This window comes from Meleagris gallopavo, chromosome 9 (genome assembly GCF_905368555.1).
Source record: "Meleagris gallopavo chromosome 9, MGAL_WU_HG_1.1, whole genome shotgun sequence".
Taxonomy (NCBI): domain Eukaryota; kingdom Metazoa; phylum Chordata; class Aves; order Galliformes; family Phasianidae; genus Meleagris; species Meleagris gallopavo.
In genome coordinates, this window is record NC_139412.1 from 15,403,217 (window position 1) to 15,426,144 (window position 22,928).

At 37.7% G+C, this 22,928-nt stretch overlaps 1 protein-coding gene and 1 long non-coding RNA gene across 5 annotated transcripts in view; one reads left to right on the forward strand and one right to left on the reverse strand.

Annotated features, from left to right (window-relative positions):
* Positions 1-2,969: 2,969 nt before the first annotated feature.
* LOC146543787 (uncharacterized) lies at positions 2,970-7,899 on the forward strand. The gene is made up of 2 exons (XR_014885056.1): positions 2,970-3,631; positions 6,932-7,899. It is a non-coding gene; the product is annotated as an uncharacterized LOC146543787 (long non-coding RNA).
* STAG2 (STAG2 cohesin complex component) overlaps positions 4,061-22,928 on the reverse strand; it is a 70,060-nt gene continuing 51,192 nt past the window's right edge. For 2 of the 4 annotated variants that reach the window (XM_085230888.1, XM_085230890.1), the window contains exons 20-34: positions 21,089-21,159; positions 20,636-20,723; positions 20,443-20,523; positions 17,292-17,384; positions 14,739-14,913; positions 14,212-14,351; positions 13,038-13,139; positions 11,162-11,310; positions 10,758-10,886; positions 10,203-10,408; positions 9,604-9,793; positions 9,406-9,519; positions 8,694-8,820; positions 8,300-8,377; positions 4,061-5,971 (exon numbers count right to left, since the gene is read on the reverse strand). In XM_085230888.1, coding sequence (XP_085087014.1) covers positions 5,948-5,971; positions 8,300-8,377; positions 8,694-8,820; positions 9,406-9,519; positions 9,604-9,793; positions 10,203-10,408; positions 10,758-10,886; positions 11,162-11,310; positions 13,038-13,139; positions 14,212-14,351; positions 14,739-14,913; positions 17,292-17,384; positions 20,443-20,523; positions 20,636-20,723; positions 21,089-21,159 — 1,767 coding nt within the window. In that variant the 3' untranslated portion in view covers positions 4,061-5,947. Of the gene's footprint in view, positions 7,780-8,299; positions 8,378-8,693; positions 8,821-9,405; positions 9,520-9,603; positions 9,794-10,202; positions 10,409-10,757; positions 10,887-11,161; positions 11,311-13,037; positions 13,140-14,211; positions 14,352-14,738; positions 14,914-17,291; positions 17,385-20,442; positions 20,524-20,635; positions 20,724-21,088; positions 21,160-22,928 lie in introns of all 4 variants that reach the window. The other 2 variants (XM_085230892.1, XM_085230891.1) reach the window with 2 other exon arrangements.

The following is a 22,928-nucleotide window of genomic DNA, read 5'->3' on the forward strand; positions in this document are numbered from 1 at the left end:
AGGGGAGAACAGAACAGGGACACTTCAAGCAAGAGGACTTCTTCAAAAATAGGCTGGAATGAGTTAGAACTACTTTACTCTTTAAGATTTTGGAAGAGATCTCAGGTAATACATCACCAGTAGAAGCGTCTCCACTCCTCTCCCCCTGCACGGGTAGGAGGTATAGATGCAGCACACTCTCTTTTTATTCCTGGAATACCATGGTCTGAAAAGTCTTGACCCAGAACCAAGCAGCTTCATTTGTCCATAATGTTTTCTGATGAAAAATGAATTACCTCATTGTGCTGACAGGTGAGATCTGCCTGTATTTGCCCAGCTCATGCTGACCACCCCATCAGTTTCCAGTGAGCAAGATCATACCACACACCATCCCTAGCTGTTATACAAATAAGAGATTTTATATAAACTCCCTTGGAGGCAGGGATTCAGCAAATGTGTAAATGACAGATCTTTTCACCATTAATAATGGACTGTGACCCAGATCTAATACTGCAGACTAAGGCAACACCATAGGAAGAGATGACACTTCTACACTATAAACCCACAGTACCCATGCATCTGTCACAACCTGTGACAAAACAGCAGCACAGCATAGTAAACATAAACAAGATGTTCTCTTTGGTAAGTGCAAAACAAATCCTAGAGAAAGGAAGGTAATGCAAATAGCTGAAATCAGTTTCTTAGTGCTGTTACTGCTGTATACAGAGCTGCTGCTTGTCGGATCCGCGCACCCAGCCCAGGTGAGCCTGGGAACTGTGCAAGTTACAAGCCATTCTGAAGTGGAAGATAAAGTGTTGCAAGGTTAAGGAAAAAAAAAAAAGAAAAAAAAAAAGGAATTTGTAATGAAAGCAACTTTAAGTAGAGCATCTGTTCCTTTTAGCTTCACGGCACTTCAAACAAGCTGCTTTCACCAAGTACAAGATACTGAAATGAGCAAGAAAAACGAAATGTTCCCAAACAAGCTCCTGATAGTCCAAACATACAGGATTCTCCAGCTACCAGCATTTACGTGCTTCATCCTTAATCTGTAACCCCCTCAGTAACAACAAAGAAAACAACAAGAGTTCCACCAATAAAGCCACCTCCCCAACCCAACCCGGGCTCACGATGCACTGCCATTCCCGGCTGCAGTGGGAGAGCTCATGGAAAGAAAAGAAAAAAGCAAGAAGAGAATCTGCTTTTCAAGATGCAGAAGACAGGTTATGTCAGGTGACAGTCCAAACCAGGTATGTAAAGACAGCTCAGTATTTTAAGCTGAAAAGCACAAAGAACAGACTAGACACAATATACACCATGTCTCAAAGTGCTTCTGTGCACGCTAACAAAAACAAGTGGATGTGGTTTGCATTTTTGCTGCTGGTGGAGTTCAACAGTCTAAAATGAAGAAAACAGAATATAAACCCGTGAAGAGCGTGCCGAAATAGTAAGAGATCTGCACGTATGTCACTCAAGAACTGTGGTTTAACTGCTATTTAAAAAGCAGAGGCAAACTGCGTGGCTTCCTGGAACAGCCATAGGGTGCAGCACCTGATGGCACTGCCACGTGGACCTCCAGCAGCACTCAGGCTGGCAGTGCCAAGTCAGAAGGCTGCCATGGTGCCCCAGCACCCTGAGCCAACCTCAAACCTTCACTTTATAACCTGAACGCTTTAACGAGACGCAATTACTGACTCCACACCTCCTTATTTTAGGGAACCCTTAGAGGATTTAGTATTTTGATACATACCTTAACAAACCTTTTTTAGAAGGGCAGAATTCAAGCTGTTACGAGCTGAACACAAATTTCACTTGCAAAGTTGGAAGTGCAGCTCATGGTTCTATCACAAAGAAATGAACGTATTCTCCAAAACAATAATAATAGTTTTAATGTGGGGTTCTGGCAGACAGATACCAAAACACCAATTTAACGTGCTTTGGGTAATTTGAGGGGCACAGAGCTTAACTCTGTAATGCTACCGTGATTTCCACCTGTAAAACCTGGTAATAACTACAAAAACCACAACAATAAAGCAACCGAATCTCATACACCAAAGTCTATGACAAGTTCAGCTGTTAAAATGCACGTTTATTTATATATATGTAAAAATTAAGATTTACTCCAAGAAATTCAGGAAAAGATCAGCAGCATGAAAGACAGGGGAGGCAAAAGACAGGCAGAATGATATGAATTGTCTTTTTTTATATAGAACTGTTACTATTGCCCTGCATTACTGTATTTTTCAACCATGTACGATCTCCCTCCTCTAAAGAAATGACTCCATTTGGACGCCAGTATCAGGAATCTCACTAATAGGGTGCATCTACAATTATGAACAATAGGGAACGGCATAAGGCATTCAGTGTCATAAATTCACTGTAACAGAGTCACAGAATCATAGAATCCTCAGATTCGGAAGAGACTTTTAAAGGCCACCTGGTCCAACCACCCTGTGATGAGCAGGGACACCACAGCTCCATCAGGTGCCTGGATCCTGACCTTGGGTGTCTCCAGGGACGGGGCATCCATGCAAAACTGAACTAAAATTAAACTAAAGCAGTCAAAACATTTAAGCAGTATTTTTAAGGAACCAATTTGCACTTTGTCAGAATTCTGAAGCAAAAATTGTCAGTTTCAATAAATGCTTCAACGAACAAAGTAAGCCGTGACATTAATCAGGCCACTGAAAAACGAAGTCAAGTAGCTACAGATTGAAAAGCAGCCAATCTCTAAATAAGCATTAAGTGTTTTATGAGTAGGAAGCTAGCAGTATCGGGACTGTGAAGCTGTGTGCTGTGGAAAATGCATGTGTAAACTACCTGGAAAACGGTGAAGAGTAATAATTTGATGTGGCAACTGCCTAGTTAAACCTAGATTAGAGAAGAAGTGAATTACCTGACCCTCAAACAAGCTTTATGAATCAGGAACGCACCATCCAAAGGGGAAAAAAAAAAACAACGGCAATCATGAGCTTCTTACATATTCTCTTTGGTTGTTTAATATCAGGAAATACTTTTTTACAGAGTATCTGATGACTATTTCCTTTCAGTTTCATTCAGTGTCAATACCTTCTCTGTGGCCTCTTCAGTGAATCAGAGGACAGCCTTCACTTTCTTTGAAGCGTTTGTTATTCTCTACATTTTTATCACATATCCTTTCAAAAGTCAGGTTTCTTTCATTTACAGGCATCTGTACCCAAAGGCTCCGACTAGAACAGATTGTACATTGAACAGTGAAGGTATTTTCCTTGCGTTACCAGCTTATACCTACTAAAACCACTTTCCACGAGATATTATTATTGAACTTACAGCGAGATTTAGCCAGGAATGAACGCTGTAGTGAGGAAGCAGGAAAGCCCATCCCGTTCCACTACAGGGACGAGAAGTACTAGCAGTAAGACTTCACAAGGGATCCCGTAGGGGCTTCTACCAGAAGGGAGCTTTCTCCCCTCGTGTTGTCTTGCCAGTTAAGCTGACAACGTTTCTCAGGGGCATGACAGACAGACGGACTGGAAAGCAGCACATACAGTCAGCCACATTTCAGCTGACGTTACCCAGCGGCCCCATTTGGCTACGACAGTACCAGAACCAAAAGCATTCCGAGGAACGGCAGGTCAAGGGTGGGAGGAAAAAGAAAGCAGCACAAAGGCTATCGGTACGTCTTTAAAAAATGTAACACAAAAATAATTAACCATCGATTTCTTGGCATGTAAAAGTTCTATACAAATGTTAAAAATTTTATTTGCAGGTACTAACCTCTGGAAAAGCTCGCTCTGTATTTACACCGCTAATTCTTTTAACAAGTTGAACTCAAAGCATATTTCAAACAATCATGATTGCATAACTTTTCTACTTTAAATTATTAACCCAATTAGTGCTTTATTCACATTTTAAAAACTTGTACAATTTATTACAAATATAAAACAGTGCAGTTTTCCATACATTATCCCAACTCTGAGACAAACACTTAAAAGACATGGAAAAAGATTCTGATTTCTATAAACATAACATTTGCATTACTCGTTCCCCTTTCTTCACCGTCCTCCCCTATCCCCGATTTAAAAAGATCAAACATACAACATACTGCAGGTTTATTTTTATTCAAAAAGTTACTGTCTCAAGACATAAATACAAATCAGAAAACAGTACAATTAGGACAATAGAATGTGGAGGACAACAGGTTAAGGTAAATATATAAAACATTTTTAGCTGGTTGAAAACAAAGCTGTAAGAACTGCTTTCACAAAGAAACACTCCTTCAAGAGTAAGAAAAATCAACTTAAGTTTAAAATCATATATACAGTCCTCTCAGCAGTTCTATTAAATGCAGTGGTGTGAAAAACAATATAGGCAGTACTTTTAGACATGAGTATTTATTTATGCAAAATGAGTTAGGCAGATCTAGTTCTGAGTTTGTCGTTATCCCATGATTTAGTAAAATAATTATATTTTATCGTGATCCTTTAGATAACCTATGGTTTTTGGCTACCACAGCCCAATGTTTAATTTCCAAGTCTAAAAACAGGAAGCCTTTTGTGTTCGCCCATTTGGGAGATCCTTGTATTGCAAGCGTATTAAGGCATGGAATGATTAAAATAATATACCTTGAGAACTGAGAGACAACTGACAAAAAATATACATATGTAATATAAGTTAATATTTCCTTTAAAATGATGTCTAGCTGCCTAAGCCTTGCAAAATGAGTCGATGTCAAAATGGCATAAATCCACTCTGTTTTAGACCAAATTTAATTTATTTGTGAATGGACACAAAATGAAGTTTAAAGCTTAGCTTTCAAAGAAGATTATGGGTTGTTTATGAATTTCTATTATCCAATCTAATTTACATACAGAGGAAATGTACTGTAACCTGTTAGAAGTATCTTTAACCTGAAGACTGCTTGCAAAGACAGATAGATAAAACAATATAAAATACAAATTTAAAAATCATTTTTAAAGCATGAGTTCTCATGCTCTTCTATTTTTAAACATTGTTAAACTTTCAATATATTTCTGAAACCTCATAATTTTAAGTTGGAATTTAAAAGTAAGAAAAAACTAAACAAACTGCGCAATTATAAAATCAGCACCAATTTATATATATATATAATTTTATTTAAAATTTAGATCCCTATTCCCACACTCTAATAAGCTGTATAATTTTTGTTTAGAATTTTTCTGCAAACATACTACAATAAGCTTCTTTTATTTGGAGACAAAATACAGTGGCACTACTGGAAGGAATTTCACAACATTACATTTTTCTTAAAGGACAAGCAAACTTTCAGGGTTGGAAATGGGCAAGCATGACTGAGACCTGTTACGTTCTGGTCACTCGTAGTTTCTGGACCTTTCTGAGAAGGCTAGCATGAAGCTTTTGGAATAAAAGTGTTTTAGATAAAAAGCGGTTATAATTCTGCTCCACATAATGCTTTGATAATCCATACAAACATTCTGTTGCTGAAGTTTGCCTTTAATTTAAAATACTGACACTCTTCTGGTTCTATCACCATAAGAAAATCAATCCAACTATTACGTCACTTTGTGGATGTAAACGGCAATCCAGCAGAGCTCGTGGTTATTTAGTATAGCCAGCAAATGTATGAAGAGAGGAGCTCAAATCTGTACCAAACACCTCTCAGACTGTTAGGTTAAAACTAAGAGGGAATACTTCTTGTGATCCGGAAATAAACTGATAGCACATAAATAAAATATTGATTTTTCCAACAAAAAGTGTAGCTTATCCTCAAATTGTTTACTTGTCCTTTACATTTCTTTTTTTTTTCTTTTTTTTTTTTTTTTTCAGGCAAACAAAACTGCCCCTTCAATGCACTTGATCTTGAAAGCATGTCATTCTCCTTAGAGAAAAATCTGTTCAGAATTTCACTGTATCTACCACAATTTTGTATTGAAAAAACTTCCTCTTCCACTTAGAAAATGACTTCACCACTGATTTATTTGCTGCTCTGGTATTAAAACATTGACACCCCAAGAACCTAAAAAAAAAGTTAGAAACGGTGTCAATTTGTAGTCTACTACACATTTAACAAAAGCAAAGCAATTAATATATGATTTAAGATTAAGACACTTCAAGATACGTTAAGGCATTGTAAGTTTATTTTTCCTCCAAACCAAATTTACCACACTTCTGATTCATGTCATAATATGGAAAGGGCTCCTCGTTCAATAGAAATTTTTTCCCCACACTTGAAACAAACTAGATTTGCAAGGAATGCGATAAAAACTGTGCTTTAATTACTTTAGATAATAATCACAAAGTCATTTTTAACTAGTTGCCTAATCTAGACTTGTTTGACAACGGCAATTCTATAGGTCTTAACCTGAAATCAGGTGTGCAGTTCTTGGCAACTCAGCCTGAGACAAAATACTCCACGTGCTGGCTGCTGCCATGCCCATGTTCCTAACCACAGGTCAGCTCGCAGCACCAAGCTGGGACACCAGCCTCATATTTTGTGTTAAAAACATTATTTCTGCCAGGAAAAGAGTGAAAAAGCAAAAGACAAAACACCCATAAATAGCTAGAATTAAAAGTACTGTCCTTCAGAACGCTACATGATTAAATGGAAAGCTTTCCAGAAACAAAGAATCAGATTCCACTTCCCAAGTGGAAGCAAGCCACATTATTTTCTGTGCCAATGAAAGCATGTATCCTCACTGATATGTCAAACATTTAAAATACCCAGTGATCAATCATAGCTCTACTTTAAGACAAATTACTCTTAGCATTAATAGAGCTTCCCCCATCTAGGCAGTTAAATTCATTTAGGTGGAGCTTATGCTTAAGAGCAGCTCCCCTCTGCGATGCAGCTGTTTAATGCAGTCCTGCTTCCAGTTCAACCACTCTTGCTATGCTCCAACTGGGAGGGAGCACTGCTAGATCACGTCTCCCTGACTGTACCGACTTATTTCAGTGGGCCATTTCTCCTTCCCTGCAGGAAACAGACGACAGCTTCTCCTGGCACAGACAAGCAGGACACCGCTACAGCCTCAGAACCGAGGACAGAAGCTAGCAGAGCTATGAGGCTGTAGCTGACTGCCATCGTGTGGCCACGCTGCCAAACTGCAGCTAAGGAGCGCCTAGCAAATCTTGGGCTTAGGTGGGATGATGGTAAAAGGAATGAGAAATAAAGTAACGGAAGAAAACTAGCTAACAGTAACAGATTAAACCTACTCTTAGTTTTTGAAACTGAAAAGCTGAAATTGAGTGAGATGCACCCGCAGAAGACCACATTTTCAGTGTTGTCAGAATAAAAATGACTGGCATTTCACAGATCAATGAACTGAAATTAAGAAGAGGAAGGGAAGAGCTATTCTAAAATAAAAAGTCAGAAAACCGATCAACTTTCTGGCTGTTACTTCAAGAACAACACACAATAGCTAGATGCACAACCTAATCTGATTCATTAGCACTAGCACAAAATATATGGATTTGCATTTAAAACAGTATTTAAGACTTCTTTTCTCTCATAACAAGAACAGATTCACACTGCAACAATATTGTAAAAATATGTAACCGTCTTCCAAATTCCACCAAGCTGTCCAAGATTCCCAGGAAGCCTTGCTGTACTGTCCTCTGCTGGGTTGCTGCAGCTTGTTATTTCCAGTGTAATTTTGTACCAGCTACACAAGGTCAAAAATGGCTGCATACATTACAAGTGGTTCAAGACAGAAGGAATCCCTCATGCAGTTTTTTAAAAGAGAATAGAGACTGCAGATTTATCAAGTCGGAAAAAAGGGCAACTGCAAGCAGAAACTACAGACTTCGGATGTTTTGGACCTAAAACTTCATATGGAAAGAAAAAATACCTCTCATCTCCATAAACACAGATCTGTATTGTCTCTATTATTTATTTTCTTCATTATCTTACTTATGAGTAAAAGTTAATATGGCAATTTAAAAAATCCCAAACAATCCAACACTGACAATTGGTAATGTCACCAGAGTCACTCAGCTAAGTTCATCGTAACAGGGAAGTTGCTTTAAAATTGTGTATGCAGGTTTTTGTTGTTTCTATTTTATTTTAAGCTCTACTAACTTCTGCATTTTTTTCTCAGATATAAAGATGTCTGAATTTGACACAGCTACATGTAAAGTATTAAGAACAAAAATCCTACAAACGTGTAAATACCTTAGTTATAAAGCTGAATTACAGCAAAAAGTATTTCATCAGCTGTTCCAGTCTGCCAAAACGAGCTACTGAAGACAGTGTACAGATTGCATTCTTCCCATTTAGAACTTGAAGAGAGTGCTGCAACCTTAAGACTGATTTAATATTATTTTCCTCTTACATAAGTTAACCTACCGATTCATCCATGATCGAAGCGGGGTCAAAGAAATCTGGTTTTAGTTCCGTTCTTTCTCTCCTGTTCTTCGATGGTGGCTACAGAAAGTAAGCAAATAAACACCTTAACAGTGACTTCAGAGCATGCATATGGAGTGCTTCAATTGCAATAAATGAAGCTCAGTCTTAAGGGATAAGAAATTATGGGGCACGGATTTTCTTATGTTTTTATTACGTGTTTGATTTCTGTGTGGCAGTTTGAAATAAAATGGAATATGCACGCAGGCATTTAAGAATGCAGAGATTAACATCAATTATTTTGTTTCACCAAAAGGAAAATTTGATTCCAGCCTCCTTACTTTAAAAGCAGAAACCCAAATCTAAACCTAACTAAAAGGACAAGTAAGTTTCTTACTAGGTCTATGTCCATGGTGTCAAAATCCATGCCTTCATTGAGGTCTTCAATTCGCCCTTCTGATGACATCATCACATCTTCAACAATTGGCTCTTCGTCATCTTCCATTAGACTTGTGCCACGCCGACTGGATTGAAAAGAAAAAGCATATTGTTTAGCACTGAAGCTTTACGTGAACATTTAAAATGCTGTTGTTCAGCAAAAAAACTGCCAATAAACGACAAATCCTTTAGATAGATGTTAAGTAATTCAATAAAAGCCTAACTACTATTAAAGGAAGTATTCAACCAGCTAGAAGATTCTAAGAGCAAATCTTGTGGGACTACTCCAAATGGGTACTGAGAGGCAGGAGAAATCAATAAGCAGATCAAAGCTACATCTAATTCAGAGACTTCCATGAAACTATTCATGCTCAACAGAGAAACGAACTAGTTCTTTTCTCCCATGCCTTATGACAAGGCAAGAAGGAATGTCTGTCTAGGTTGGGAAGTCCTACAGAAGACCTGCATGACAATCAATCTATACAACCAGACATCTAGTTCTACAGGACAACTCTCAGCTTTCATGTCAATGTTAGATCAAATGTAAGTATGGCACAGGCAGAAATATAGCACTGAAAGATTAGAACGTGTCCTTCTTAAGATATCTATGAGTAATGCTGTATTTAATACACTCTTCCCAAATACCACAGTAACATTCCACTCTCACTCACATAGCATGTTGCAAGTTGGTTCTCAGCTTGACGTAGTTCATCGCTGCCCTCTCCTGTTGTTGTCGTGCGGCTTCTTCCTGTTGCCTTTGAGCCAACATCCACGTTACTTGCGTGCTTAAAAAGACCATTATTCTATTTTAAACAAAAACTGTTTTGTGTATGAACACTAACACAACGCAGACCTACGTGTTTACGTACTTGTAATCCAGTGGAGCTTGGTGGTGTTCAGGCTGCATAGGATAGACACCCATATAGTTCTCTTCAGGTCGCAATCTCTTGGGCTCCCTCATTATTGTGGAAGTAAGCTGAGGTGTCTGCATCATGACTGGTGTGTGCATTGTCTGCTCCCTGTTCATCCACATACTGTCACTACTGCTGCTTTCTTCAGCTAGAAGGAAACACTGGGTATTAAACCTTTTAAAACTTGTCTAAAACGGAATGTGTAAATTTAACAAATGTATTTCCTGCTTACTGAGAAACAATTTCTTTAACTTTTGTTCACAAATTCTCACATGTGACCCCCCAAAGCCCTGGCTAGTACCCTAGAATACTTTTATTTTCTTAACTTAATACAACGTAGTGTCTCTATTTCTTTTTGTGCCTCAATGTTAATGCTATTCAAACTCCTCAGATTAACAGGTTTTCCACTAAAATGCACACAAACTTATTCTGTCTTTAAAACAAACAAACAAAAAAACATTAAAATAAGCCAATTCACTCAAGCTAACTAAGAGGGATCAACGAGTACAGTTTCTGAGTAACTGCTGTAGTAAATTTTAAAATGAGAAAAGTTCTACCTTCAGGTACTTTCCGTTTCCCTGTTGCTGGCTTTGTTTTCTTATTTCTTACTGTAGATCCTCGACTGCTAATTCCACTAATTACTGACATAGTATCATCATCCCCACCAGCTAATAAAGAGTTTCTGTAGGACATGAGAGGAAGCCACACATCTTCTCTTCGTAGGGACATCTGAAAGGTCATAAACTTCTCCAAGTAAACATACCTTTAAGTGGAAAACATTAATTAGAAAGATGCCAAATATCTGCAACATGACATTACTTTGTCAAGATAAGTAACTACTGAAATCATCACCCAAGACTCCTCATCTACTTAACAAAAAAGCCTTGTAATGAGAAACTCAGAACATGATTTCTGTTCATCCACCATAAAGTGAGAAAACAAAAGTAAAATACAATTTATCCTTTATGATTATATTTGACTGCATCACTGTGAAGTTGTATTTATGAACCTGAGGTTCTATTTTAGGTTACTGCAACACACACATGCATATTCAGAGGCACACCTTTTATGGTTATCATTACAAATACCAACGATACCAAGAAAATACTTACACTGTTCTTTTGTCTTGTCTGAGAAGTTTGGAGGAAAACTCACTCAGAATATCAAGAAATGCCAAATTCAGAGGTGGGTGGCTCTCACCTTGTGGATTAGGCTCCTTAAAGGCAAATTCTATGCCATCCCTAAGAAAACATTAAAAACAAAAAAACGTAAGGCACAAACTGTAGAAAAAGCTCTAAGCACTGGGTGCTACCAACATTGAATACTTTTTCCCTATTTCAAGAAAGCAACCATTCAGTCACCAACTAAATTAGAAATAGGTGACATATAAAATTAACATCTGTAGTGCTGATGCAGTTTGTATTAAACTAACAGCATTAGACTAAAGAAAAATATTTCAGCCATGGTAGGCAAGAAGCATTTACGAATGAGGAAGTAATACAAAGCACACAATTACTTGTGTAACATAGCAATAGCTTCTCTTGTTTTCAGTTGATCCAGTCCAAATGTTAAAGCAAAACGTCGAGCAAGCTCCTTTATGCCGCTGAATGTCGGTGATGATCTGTCAAAATTATAACCATTTTCTTGAATCATTTCATTGAAAAGCTGTTTGAAATGAAAAAGGAGATTTTAGTTTATTTTTAAAAAAGATTGTGACAAGTTTTGTACCAAGTTAAGTTTCAGTAAAATGTGTTTTACATTTTTTTTTACTGTTTTTTACAGCCTGACACCCAAAAGACAAACGTGCAGGTGTAGGAAAGCTAAGCTAAGGCTCCTGTTGTCTGAGATCAGCTTGGACAACGTGTACATTTCAAGGATTGCATCAAGCCAAATGTGTCAGACAACAGATTTCAGCACTTCCCTAAGCAGGACGTCTATGATTCCCTGATCTGCACACTAACAGGGAAGAAACAAATGGGTGAAATTCTAACATGGCATTTTTATGACAATCTGTCAAACTACTACTCCTATGTAACTCATTTTTTGTATATTTTTCATAAAGGAGAATAATGAAGGAAATAAAATAAAACCAGACTTAGCTGACTTTGGACCACAACAGCATAGCTCTTTAATGCTGCTGCAGCTCACTCCAGCTCAGTTATTCCCTTTATCCACTATCACTTTCAGTATTCCTTCTCTGCTCAGTTTCTATTTTAATGCTAGCTCACATGTTTAAGGTGGTTTGGCTTTACTGGCTTTTCTTTAGTTGGGGGGCAGGTTGTGTGCTTTTACATGTGGAAGGTACCAAATATAGTTAAATATTTGGGTATTTCATGTTACCATTCCTATTGTCCATTAGGGTAATGTGACTGCCTTCCTATTTTGCATGAAATTGTACTTATTACATCTACTTCCCCTGTCTTCCCTTTAAAATATATGGGGCAGGTTGCTTATGAGGCAGAAAAGATTAACAATGGAATTCTCCTGCTATCACAAGTAGTTGCAAACTCTGGTGAAAAGTACAGCAAAACCTGTACAAGGACAACACAGACTTCAGTTGCATATTTTGTGTTGCAATTTCCACCAGCTAAAGTCATGCTCTACAAAAAAGAAAGGTGTCATCCTTCTCCTGTACTGGCAATAACATCCATACGGATAGATCAGTTTAGGGGCTTCATTAAGGATTTTTTTGGGATAATTCTCAACTAGATTAATGCAACTGCATGAGCTCTAGTGCTCAAATAAAGGGGTGGGGAAGGAGGACAAATTGGGATAGCTTTGTCCTTTCAACAAGAGCAAAGATTTACATTGGATTAAAGTGGTCTGCAGTGATGTGTTTTAATGATCTGATCTCCTCAATACTGTAAATAAGATTCATGGAGATGGCTCATGTAAGCAGAGGAATCCAACTCCTGACTGAATTTCTCAAAAAAGCTCATTTACTGAAAAGAGCAGTAAAATATGATTTAATTTCAAGTCCCTACCACATCAGAAATACTGAATGACTAAGACTGGTTTTAAAGAGCGTGGAGAAGGGTAGCACAACACAATATGGAAGTGTTTTGCCTTGTTAATCTGTTCACGAATCGGTTAACCAGAAATTTCACAACACATTTCTGAATTTGTGGCTTAAAGCGTTGTTTTAGAATAACCAGGTATCACCTAGTTGCAATGGTTGGTGTGTGCAGGGCTCTTCTGCAGACTTTTCAGTAGGACAACATTTAGGAAAGCTTTCACCAGTTTTTCAAATAGTTGCACAAAACGTGTTTCAGTCTATTTCTCCCTACCTTTCCTAAGAGTTTTTTCATTAATACCTCACCTGAGCTATTAAGCAACATCACATGATATACTGCATGGAATTTCATGCATAAAATATCATAAATCATTCTTACCTGCTGCAAGCTAAGAATAAGTGTTTTAGCACACTGGATTTTGTCTATCTGTCTTGTTTTACTCATTGTTTCTTTAATAATATCACCGTAGTCATTGTAATACTAGGAAAAAAATCACACAATAGGTTAGCTTTTGATTCTAGTTGAAAACATTACATTTGAAAGAAGAATTCAGACACTGAAAAGGAAAAAAATACTAACATGTTCATGCTTGTACGTGACATTACGGTTTAATGTCATTGGTGTTACTTTAGAGGTAGAATGACCTATTTATCTTCAAGGCCATGACACAATTGTTAATGACACATCTTCACCACCTTCAGGGTATGAGATTAGAATCTAATCTTTTTAGTAACTACTATGACTCTGATGGGGAGGGTTTTTATTTTATTTATTTTCTTTGCTTAATGTAAGCACTTATAGAAAACTTTATAGCAGTTTTTCCAATGAAGACAGTCACCTGTTCATTTTCTGAAGTACCTGAAGTTCAATGAAGACCCAATTAGTTATTTAGAGATCCAAAACATATGTAGGGCACTCAGGCAAAAGCAGGCTGCCCAGATTTTAATTTTTTTTAATGTAATCACTAAGGAGCAAAGTTTTAACACGTTCACAAAATGAGAACTCAGTTGTGGCTGTGAATCTCAGGAGCTAAGAAGGGATTTTATATTTAACAAAGACAGAAACAGATACAAAGAGCACATTCTTTCCTGGGGTGAGGGTAGGGGGCAGGGAAGGAAGAAAACTTGCAAATCAATTTTCTCTTCTCCTCCAAAAAATTCAAGCTTAAATTATTTAATGAAGCCAGACATACAATTTATCTCTGTGAGAAGATTCTTAAAAAGCTTGATAAACTTCTAGCTGAAGAAAAAACAGACCACCAAACAGACGTACTTAAGAAAATACATTAACTAGAAACAAACCTAAAATAATTATCAGGGCTTCCTTCTTCCCTCCCCACTGCCTACATAGGAACTGTGAAACCAACTCAGCCATTTTTCCCCTCTCAAGGAGGAACAACTTTAGTAGGCCTACAAACTGCCTTGGAGTTTTTGTACACTTCATACTTTTAATCAGTTATCTCACAAGGAACAAATTAAATAACAACTAAAAAAAATTCAATTTCTGTACTTTAATAATTCTAAGAAGTATCACCACTAAGATTCAGATTTACCTTCATATATTGCTTGAAAATGTCTGCAGCAGTATTCATTTCCACCACAGTATATACAATGAGTTTACAGAAAGCTGCAAGTAGATTTCTTCTTTTGTGCAATGCTTCAATTTTACTAGCTTCATCATCCTGCTGTCCGTCTGGAAAGAGTTTGAAACATGAAAACTGTTGGGTTTAAATACTTCTAATTTAAGCGTAATACAGAACAATTGGGCCAGTGGTCAGGATTTAGAAAAATCACACATCTCAGTTCTGACAGCCACGTGCTTTAGTGCCTACTGACAAGTCTCCCTTTTTGAGACACGTAATATTGGTGTCTATGAAACAAAATTTTTATTGTTATTATCATATGCATCTCCAAAACATAAAATGCTTTACCAGACTGTTGACATTTAGAAGTCAAACCTATCTCCATGCTCATGCACAATTACCACAGCCAGAAGAAAAAAAAAATTAGCACTGGCAAAAAAATGTATTAATTAATTAGAAGGCAAATCACATGAAGGAAACTTAAGTTTTGTACCAACCTGCACTATTATTATCATCATCCTGATCAATGAAGACATGATCTAAAATAAAACTGAGTAGCTCAGATTGCAGTGAAGAATCAGGAGTGTAAACAAGTGGTTCCAGCATGTCACGTCCTCCTGTCATAATTTGATGGCTGAAGATCATCAAAACATCACACAGAATTGTGAAAGCCTATCAAAAGAAACCTTAGTAAATATCTGTTTGGAAAGTGGCATTTAGTTTCAATTTATTTAAACAGAGAATCATGCATTTCCACTGATCCCAATGGTGCACACAGGCCTCTTAAGTTCCTAATCAACTAAAGAGCCCAATTGGAACTTAAAACATGAAGAGCTCCTTACATGAGGCAGCTGTATGAAGATCAGGTACCTAAACAAAGATGCTGCATGGATGAAGACAGCTAAATATCAAAGTATTTTAAGAATGAAATGCAAGGAGCATGAAAACTTTCTGCTAGAAGAATGCTACGTGAGGTCACTTGAGAACTTTGGGGCATCAACCACAGAACAGTCCAGTTTTTGCTTTTTAAAAAACAGTTAAATACATACGTATTAATCACATTGGTAAAACATCTAGCACAACTTAGGTCATTCAACCCTTTCAGATCCTAAGGTTCATCTTACTTCCAAAAAAGGAACCAACCTCTTTCATTTTGCTGGCAAACTTGTCCATCTGACACAGGATGTGAGCGTCTGTACTGCGTCCCCAAGAAGTCTGACCCACCCATACGTAGACTGACACTGTTCAGGACAACACACTGCTTCATGATGTACCTATCAATCTAATCTCTTCCACTTCAATGAACAGATCTGTTCTCAAACTCCTCAAAGAAAATACCCTTTCCCAGCCATGGAAGTAAATACATTCCTCTTGAAGCCCCCTTTCATAGGATTAGAAGGGGAAAACACCTACACGAGGTACACAACTGAGGCAATTCTAATGTCGAGGGCATTCACCTTAGTTACACAGCCTTTGAAGGAGACCTACTGAGAAATTCAGTATTTTTTGTTACTCACACTTTCACACTCTACACCTTGTGATTTTGATACTAGATAATTCAGACCTTGAACACGCCTGTTCAGTTCCAGAAAGAAAACATTCTTGTTACAGCAAGTGTTGCAAAGCTGCACTCGTGTGACAAAGCAGACCAGATTTTCAACTTCAAGCTCAACCAGGCTTTGATTACCTTTTGTGGCAAAAAGAGCTCCTGCCTTTTTTCTATTTGTTTAAATCACAACTATATACGGAAAAAAGCTTAGCTCTTCCTCATCTTGAGATGGCTTTTAAGTTTGAGCATTCAAATTCTGTTCATGGCATTCACTTAGAAATAATCCTGCTATAAGAAATCCATGTCCTTCAGTGGAACCTGAAACTCCTATGAACATTCTGGCCAGAAAACTATTTGAACACAGAACAAAACACACCCAGTGCCTGCAGCTGAACCCATTCTTTGACTCAATTACCCTCAGAATTCACGGCAATATCTCAATCCTATTCAAAATACAAGAAAAATAAAAACCAATCCCCCATCTTCATGTCTGTGTTTTTCTTCAAAAAGCATGGACCCTTCTCTCCTACCTGGTAAGAGGCACTACTCACAAGGAATAAACACCTACACACTTTTAAGTCTGTAGATTCCTCAGACGTAATTTTAGCTAAAAACTCTTCCCAATGAAGAATAACTGTATGAGGGACTGACTTGATAAAGTAAAAAGGCAATTCACTGGAACTCAAGCAAAATCTGCAACGTTACTCAATGGCTCAATTCTTTAGATCTCAAGTTCCAATCACTTCTTTTATGAGCACTACATAATTGAGGCTTCTAGACACTTGACAGAATGGTCTCCAATTCTCTCTTAACTAATACTGCTAACAACTGACCACAGTGTAAGTGTACCAGCAGAAGACCAAGAAAAACAAATGCTGTCTCTCAACAGTGAAATCCCTCAGGTTATAGTGCATGCATGCATCCATAAACACATGCATGTTAACGCCTCGTCCTTTTTCTCCTGATCCAGACAGACAAAATCCTGGGGCTACGAAGAACTGAGGAACACACTGTATGCAGTAACAAGAGAAGTTGCCCAGGTATGTCCCCACCTATTTAATGTGAGAGGAGGAAAGCTGTTTTCTTCATGGGTCTTGAGTACTTGAGCACATACACATCATAACTGAAATGTGGGAATATTAGCATTCCAAGACAGAAGAAAAAGGTAACTTTTATCTTTTATATAGCTGTTCCTATCCCTTCCAACTCTGAGTCTATGAACCCACAATGCTCCAGTACAGATGCGTGTCATGACAACCAAGTCTTGAGATGGAATTCTCCCACCTGAATCACAAACTGAAAAGTTCATACAGTGCATCTGTCTATCATTGTTTAAATAAAGTAAAAGCAGTAATTAAAAAAAAACCAACAAACATACTCCAAATAAAGTTTCTGCTATCTGAAGTTACTAGAAAGAATCAAGTTTGAAAAGGTTCTCTTACTTGTATTTTCACACATCTTCTGAAGTATCATATTAGAAAACCTTAATGTTCTCACTCACCTGTTCCTTAACAGCAGTGTTTACATTGGTCAGGTAGTGCTGACAAATTTGACAGAACACTCTCATCTGCTTCTTCAGACGTAGAAGATCCTCCTTTAAAGAAAAGGATTTGATGTAACAGTTTTGCTTTTTCAATTTCATATTCACACATAGTGTATGCACACCCACAGAGCAATCCACCACAGACCTCACATGCTGTCAGTGAAAATCCACTGCATTACTTAAACTCAGAAACAAGAGTAGCAAGTAGCAATTTCCTCAATTCTGGCATCCTCTGTACTAAAGGCAGAAATGGAATTTGGGATGAAATTCACAAAGCTCTTTATTAAAAATAAAATAGAATAGTAACAGCAACAAAAACTTCAGAGCAGAGTGCATTTTCTTTTTAAATGATCTGAGTATTCACCCCAAAGGATGGCTATTAGGTAGCTGTGACTACAACAGACACACCTATCAGGTATGACTATTCATTCTTTAATTTCACTGCTTGGGGATAAAGCACAGTGTGAGATGAGGGCTGGGGCTTTCTTCCCTTCTATAAGAAAATAAGTAATAATTTTTAAAAGCAGCTTTACTGCTTCTGGAGAAATAGATTTTGAGCAAGTAAAGTATCAAACTGACACAAATACCAAATATCTTCACTCACACGCAGCTTATTTGGAGCCCTTACTTCAGTTACTCATACACACAGATTCCAGCTCACACAGAACTGGGGAAGTCACAATACGAAGCAGCACTGGGGCAGACAAAAAAGGAATACCCCTGAGAAATGTAAAAACCTGTCATGCAATCTAAAACAGAACAGGTCTCTCCCTTCAAGAAAACAGGTAACGCGTTGGTACAACGTGTCATTTAATCTCAGCAGCAGGACGAAAAGCAGCAGCTGCTTCCTCTTTTTTAATTAAGACAGACTCTTTCACTATGTTTTCAGAACACTTTCACTACACGTAACCTTTTCTCTCAACGTTTACCATTCACATTGCTTAGCAATGTTAAGAGGACTACAAACAGGAAAATCTTCTTTCCTTTATACAAAAATATCCTTTGAAATTTTAATAAAAATCAAATTGCCTACGTAGCTTTGATTTTAAGCAGCCCATATTATGAAAGTAATCCCCATACTTAGTCACCCTGTTCACAAAGAGCATGCAGTTAGCAGTTTGTTTTTGTTAGAACTAAAATCTTCAGGCACAGTTGTTTAGTCACTTCTGGGTCTGCATTTCAGCTTCTTTGCAGTTGTGTTTCACTGACACTGAACAGAAGTCACAGAACTTTTGTTTGTACCTGGAATGTCTGGCAGCAGTCAAGCAGTTAAATATAATAAAAAAGGCTTCACTTCACTACAGTTATAAAAGCTTTAATTTACCAGATTTTATTATTCAGAAGCAGAAAATAGTATGAATAAAGCCTACTTTTTCACGTAAGTTCTTTTCATTCCTGCTGAACAGTATCACAAATTTCATTTTACTGCAAAACAGCCAAGTGAAACTTCATTTCCAACAGGACTCCCCAAAATTTAGTTCAGCTTCTGTCTCTGGGTTTGTGGTAAAATCTTAATCCTTATTACAAAAAAACTCAGACTGCTGCTTCTCTTAAAGAATAAGCTAATAAAGCCTCCAAGTCCTTCACTCACTTAAGGAGTTCTCAACAGCACAGCTATGCACTCTGTAGCTGACATTCCCTGTTTTGTACATGTTAACATTGGTATGTTGACCAATTTTTTATTTAACTGACTCAAATGACTGAGTCAGTAAGGCCACAATTACTCACTGGATTAATGAAATCCTAATGTGACTGAAAATATAAAGATACCACGATCTCCCACAAATGTTCTAGTACTAAAACATAAAAAATGTTAGCACAAGTTACATAGCATGCTGCTCCACTCCTGTCCTCCACTCAATGCTCACATTATCACATTCTAAAATCAAGAAAAGTAAAAATATATACATCATATCATCAGCATTAAAAAAACGAAGATATTGTAACAATGAATTATTAATTTAAAAATACAATTTACTGATTGTGAATTATTAATGTGTAGTTTTCTCACTAGTAAACTACAACAGATGTCCACAACATGTTTTTCTTAAATTAACTGTAACAATAGCAAAGTATTTAGAAAAAAAATAACCTACAAAAACACATCTCAAGGATTTTCTAATTCCAGCTCTGAAAAAGGATGCATTATCAGTAACTCCAATAACAGAAAGTGCAGAAATTTCAGATGTAAGAGCACAACATTCACCCCTCCTATGGGGTGTGGAAAGCTATCACAAAAAAAGAATGCTCATGTGCATTCAGAGCACAATCTTTTATTAAAATCATCTATATATACACCTATAGAACAATTTAAAAGATCATCAAAATGTTTTGGAACTCATCAAGTCTGTTAGAAAATAGTTGGCTTTCCAAAAACCATCTTCCTTTCATTAGGCACATCACAAAGCAAACCACCTCATCACTCTCTGCAAGCTGTGCTATCTTGTGGACACAAGAAAACACAATCCATCCTCCAAAATTTTATGAAGTGAAATTGGAAATAGGGCATTGGCCAGAGCTTTGTCCTGCAAGATTGCTACAAACAGAATTTGAAAAGACCCTCTCACTATTTCAGGAAGAAATTTCAAATGTAGCTTAATTTTTTAAATGTCTTCATAGCACACATTTAAAGGACTGGTGAAAAGCAACAAAGCAAGACTGCAGCACACTGAGCAGTCAGAGCAGTGTGACAGCGTGTAAACTCTTGTTATCTCACAGGTTTTGCTTCTCACAGATCTGTCACCAATATTTCAGTTTGCAAACAAATTCACACTACTCAGAGCAGTAAGGCTACTGTGGTAGTGGTGGTCTCCTATTCCTCCTTAGCACTGCTACCATGCTAGACTAATAGACATTCCGTTTTTTTACTAAAATTTCTTAAAATTCTATCAACTTAAACATAGTATGCATCAATAATAAAAACATAATAATGCAAAGAAATAGTATGACTTAAATGTCAAGCACTCCATTGCTGGAATGATGAATTCTGAAGAACTGTTTCTGAATTAAACACCTCTGATTTTTAATCCATTCCATCACAGTTCCCAACAGATGACATGTAGGTAAGTAAAAATGTGTGTTTACAAATACATCTGGAAAAAGGGCATACCTTTGTGGAACTGCTTTCAGTAATTTTTGCTAGCTGCCAAAGGATTACATAATGAGTGCACTGCAGTGCATGAATAACAATCTGAAATCCAAAAGAAAACAATATATTAGATGAAAAAGGCCAGTTGAGAAAAAAAAAAGAGCAACAAAAGCTATTTACTGCTGTTCCTAAAGAGCAGATTTTAGTTACAAACCTGTTCTGGCATGTCTCCATTTTCAATGCCAGTTTTCAATAACTTGTAGTTGCAGCCAAACAAATCCCATCTTGACAGGTCATGGGCACTGGAAGCATTAGAAAGGAAGCAGAAATGTAAAACAAACATCACTTCTGTAATTTAATTTTATATTAATAATTGCTAAAAGCTTAAGTTCTTTTAATATCCATTTTTCACATGTACATCGATACATACATACACACACACAACACACACACACACACACCATGCAGCACAAAACAAAACAGATTTCAGTTTTTTATTTCTTAATATATTCAAGAGATGTGATGTGTTCTACATGACACTCCAACTTTCAGACTAGAACACAGGTTGCATAAAACTTAGAGCTATCAAATTTTAAAACAAAAGCTACAACAACAGCCACAGTTACGTAACCTGGACCCTGACAGGTATTTGCAGAGTTCTACCTACTTGTGGAAAGCAGTGATTCTCTTCAATGTTGACAAGACCTGATAAGCATCATCTTCGTCAGGTTCTTCCCCCTATTTCGAAAACATATCATAAGAAACCCTAAACAAAATACACTAAGCAAACCAGGGAACTTCAAAGAGAAAAATTAAAAAATATAAAAAATAATAATAAAAGAGGGATGGGGGGAAGGCAGTAAAAAGAACTGCATCTAAATTATTTAACAATTCCGTGTATTTGTTTTCAGAAGATTTGAAGAGTTTGAGAGAGAAGGTAATGCATGGCATGCCCCAAGCTGCAGGAAGAGCACTCAGCCTTCACGTTTAGAAATCAGTCAGCAGCATAAGGAAAAATATGCTGGGGTGGGGGGGGAGGGCTTGGAGGGGTACAACAGAGAAGGAGAAAAGAAACTTAGGCTACTTGAACACAATGCATAATGTAGGTGCTTCCATCTTCTCCGAAGAATCCAGCAGAGGCCACTGTCAGACAATAGATACTGGACTAGTTGGGCCACGGGTCAGCACCTCAATCTTACTTTAATCACAAAGTCTTAGAAAGTCTTTAAGAGGGAGGGATATGGGAAGTGTTTTGTTTTAATCTCCCCAGAAGTTCCGACAAGCTTGCACTTGAAGAGAAAAAAGCAGCCAAAAGAAAAAGTTCATGAAGGCATCTATTGAAGTACATAGGATAACTACCTGAAGTCATGGAAAGCCTTCGTCAGCATGCTAGGGACCACACAAGTCCCCTGCATGTTACTGTTCTGCAGCCACACATTATCAAAGCCTTGTGGGTTTCACCAGTCCTACCAGATACTTGTCATTTTCCTGTTTGACATTTCATTTCCTTGCTTTACCCCCTGTTCTGTCTACTCCTCACAAATGGGACATAACTGCATTCCCTCCCGAGGCCACATGCACCCTGTGATGGTGGGGTGGAGTCCCAGTGCTGGCCAATGAGCAGGAGGGACAGGAGCAAAGCTCAGCAAAAGTATGTCTGCATCTGAGAGGTGTGGCCAAAAGTTAGCAAAGAAGCTTCCCATGCTCCTTATCACAGATAAAGAGGAGGAGAAACAAGTTTTAGTTGAATGTCAGAGACCCACAGGGTCACACTAAATAACATGTAAGAAAATTATCTCTTCTAATTAGCACAGCGTAGGAACAAAATAATACACTCAAGCTAATAAATGCATCTGCTTGTAATTCAAGGATGGCAGGGGAAGTGTTTTCCAGAGATTTTGAGCTTTTATCGACAGCAATGTGCAATCAGAGGCAAGACTGGTGGCAACAGTACCAGTCTGAAGAGAATCCCAGTACAACAACAAAGCTACGTATCTCAAAACCACGAGCTTCAAAGTGAGTGAAAATGTCACACAATGTCACACTTTATCTGAAATATATCTCCAATTCCCAAAAGATATTTGTCCAAAAGCAGATTCAAGAATCACTGTCTTGATATAAAGGAACAGCAGTTCATATCCTCAACTCACTGACTTGCATAGGAAGGCAAACCAAAACACTGGATGTATTTACAAGAGCAGGAAAAGTACAGAATCACAGAGTGGCCAGAGTTGGAACGAACCTCAAGGATCATGAATCTCCAACTCCCCTGCCACATGCAGGGCCACCAACCTCCACATTTCATACCAGCCCAGGCTGCCCAGGGCCCCATCCAATCTGGCACTGAACACCTCCAGGAACGGGGCATCCACAGCCTCTCTGGGCAGCTGTTCCAGCACCTCACCACTCTCTCTGTAAACTATTTGCCCCTGACATCCAACCTAAGTCTCCTCTCCCTCAACTTAAAATCATTTCCCCTTGTCCTGCAGTTATCAACCCTTTCAAAG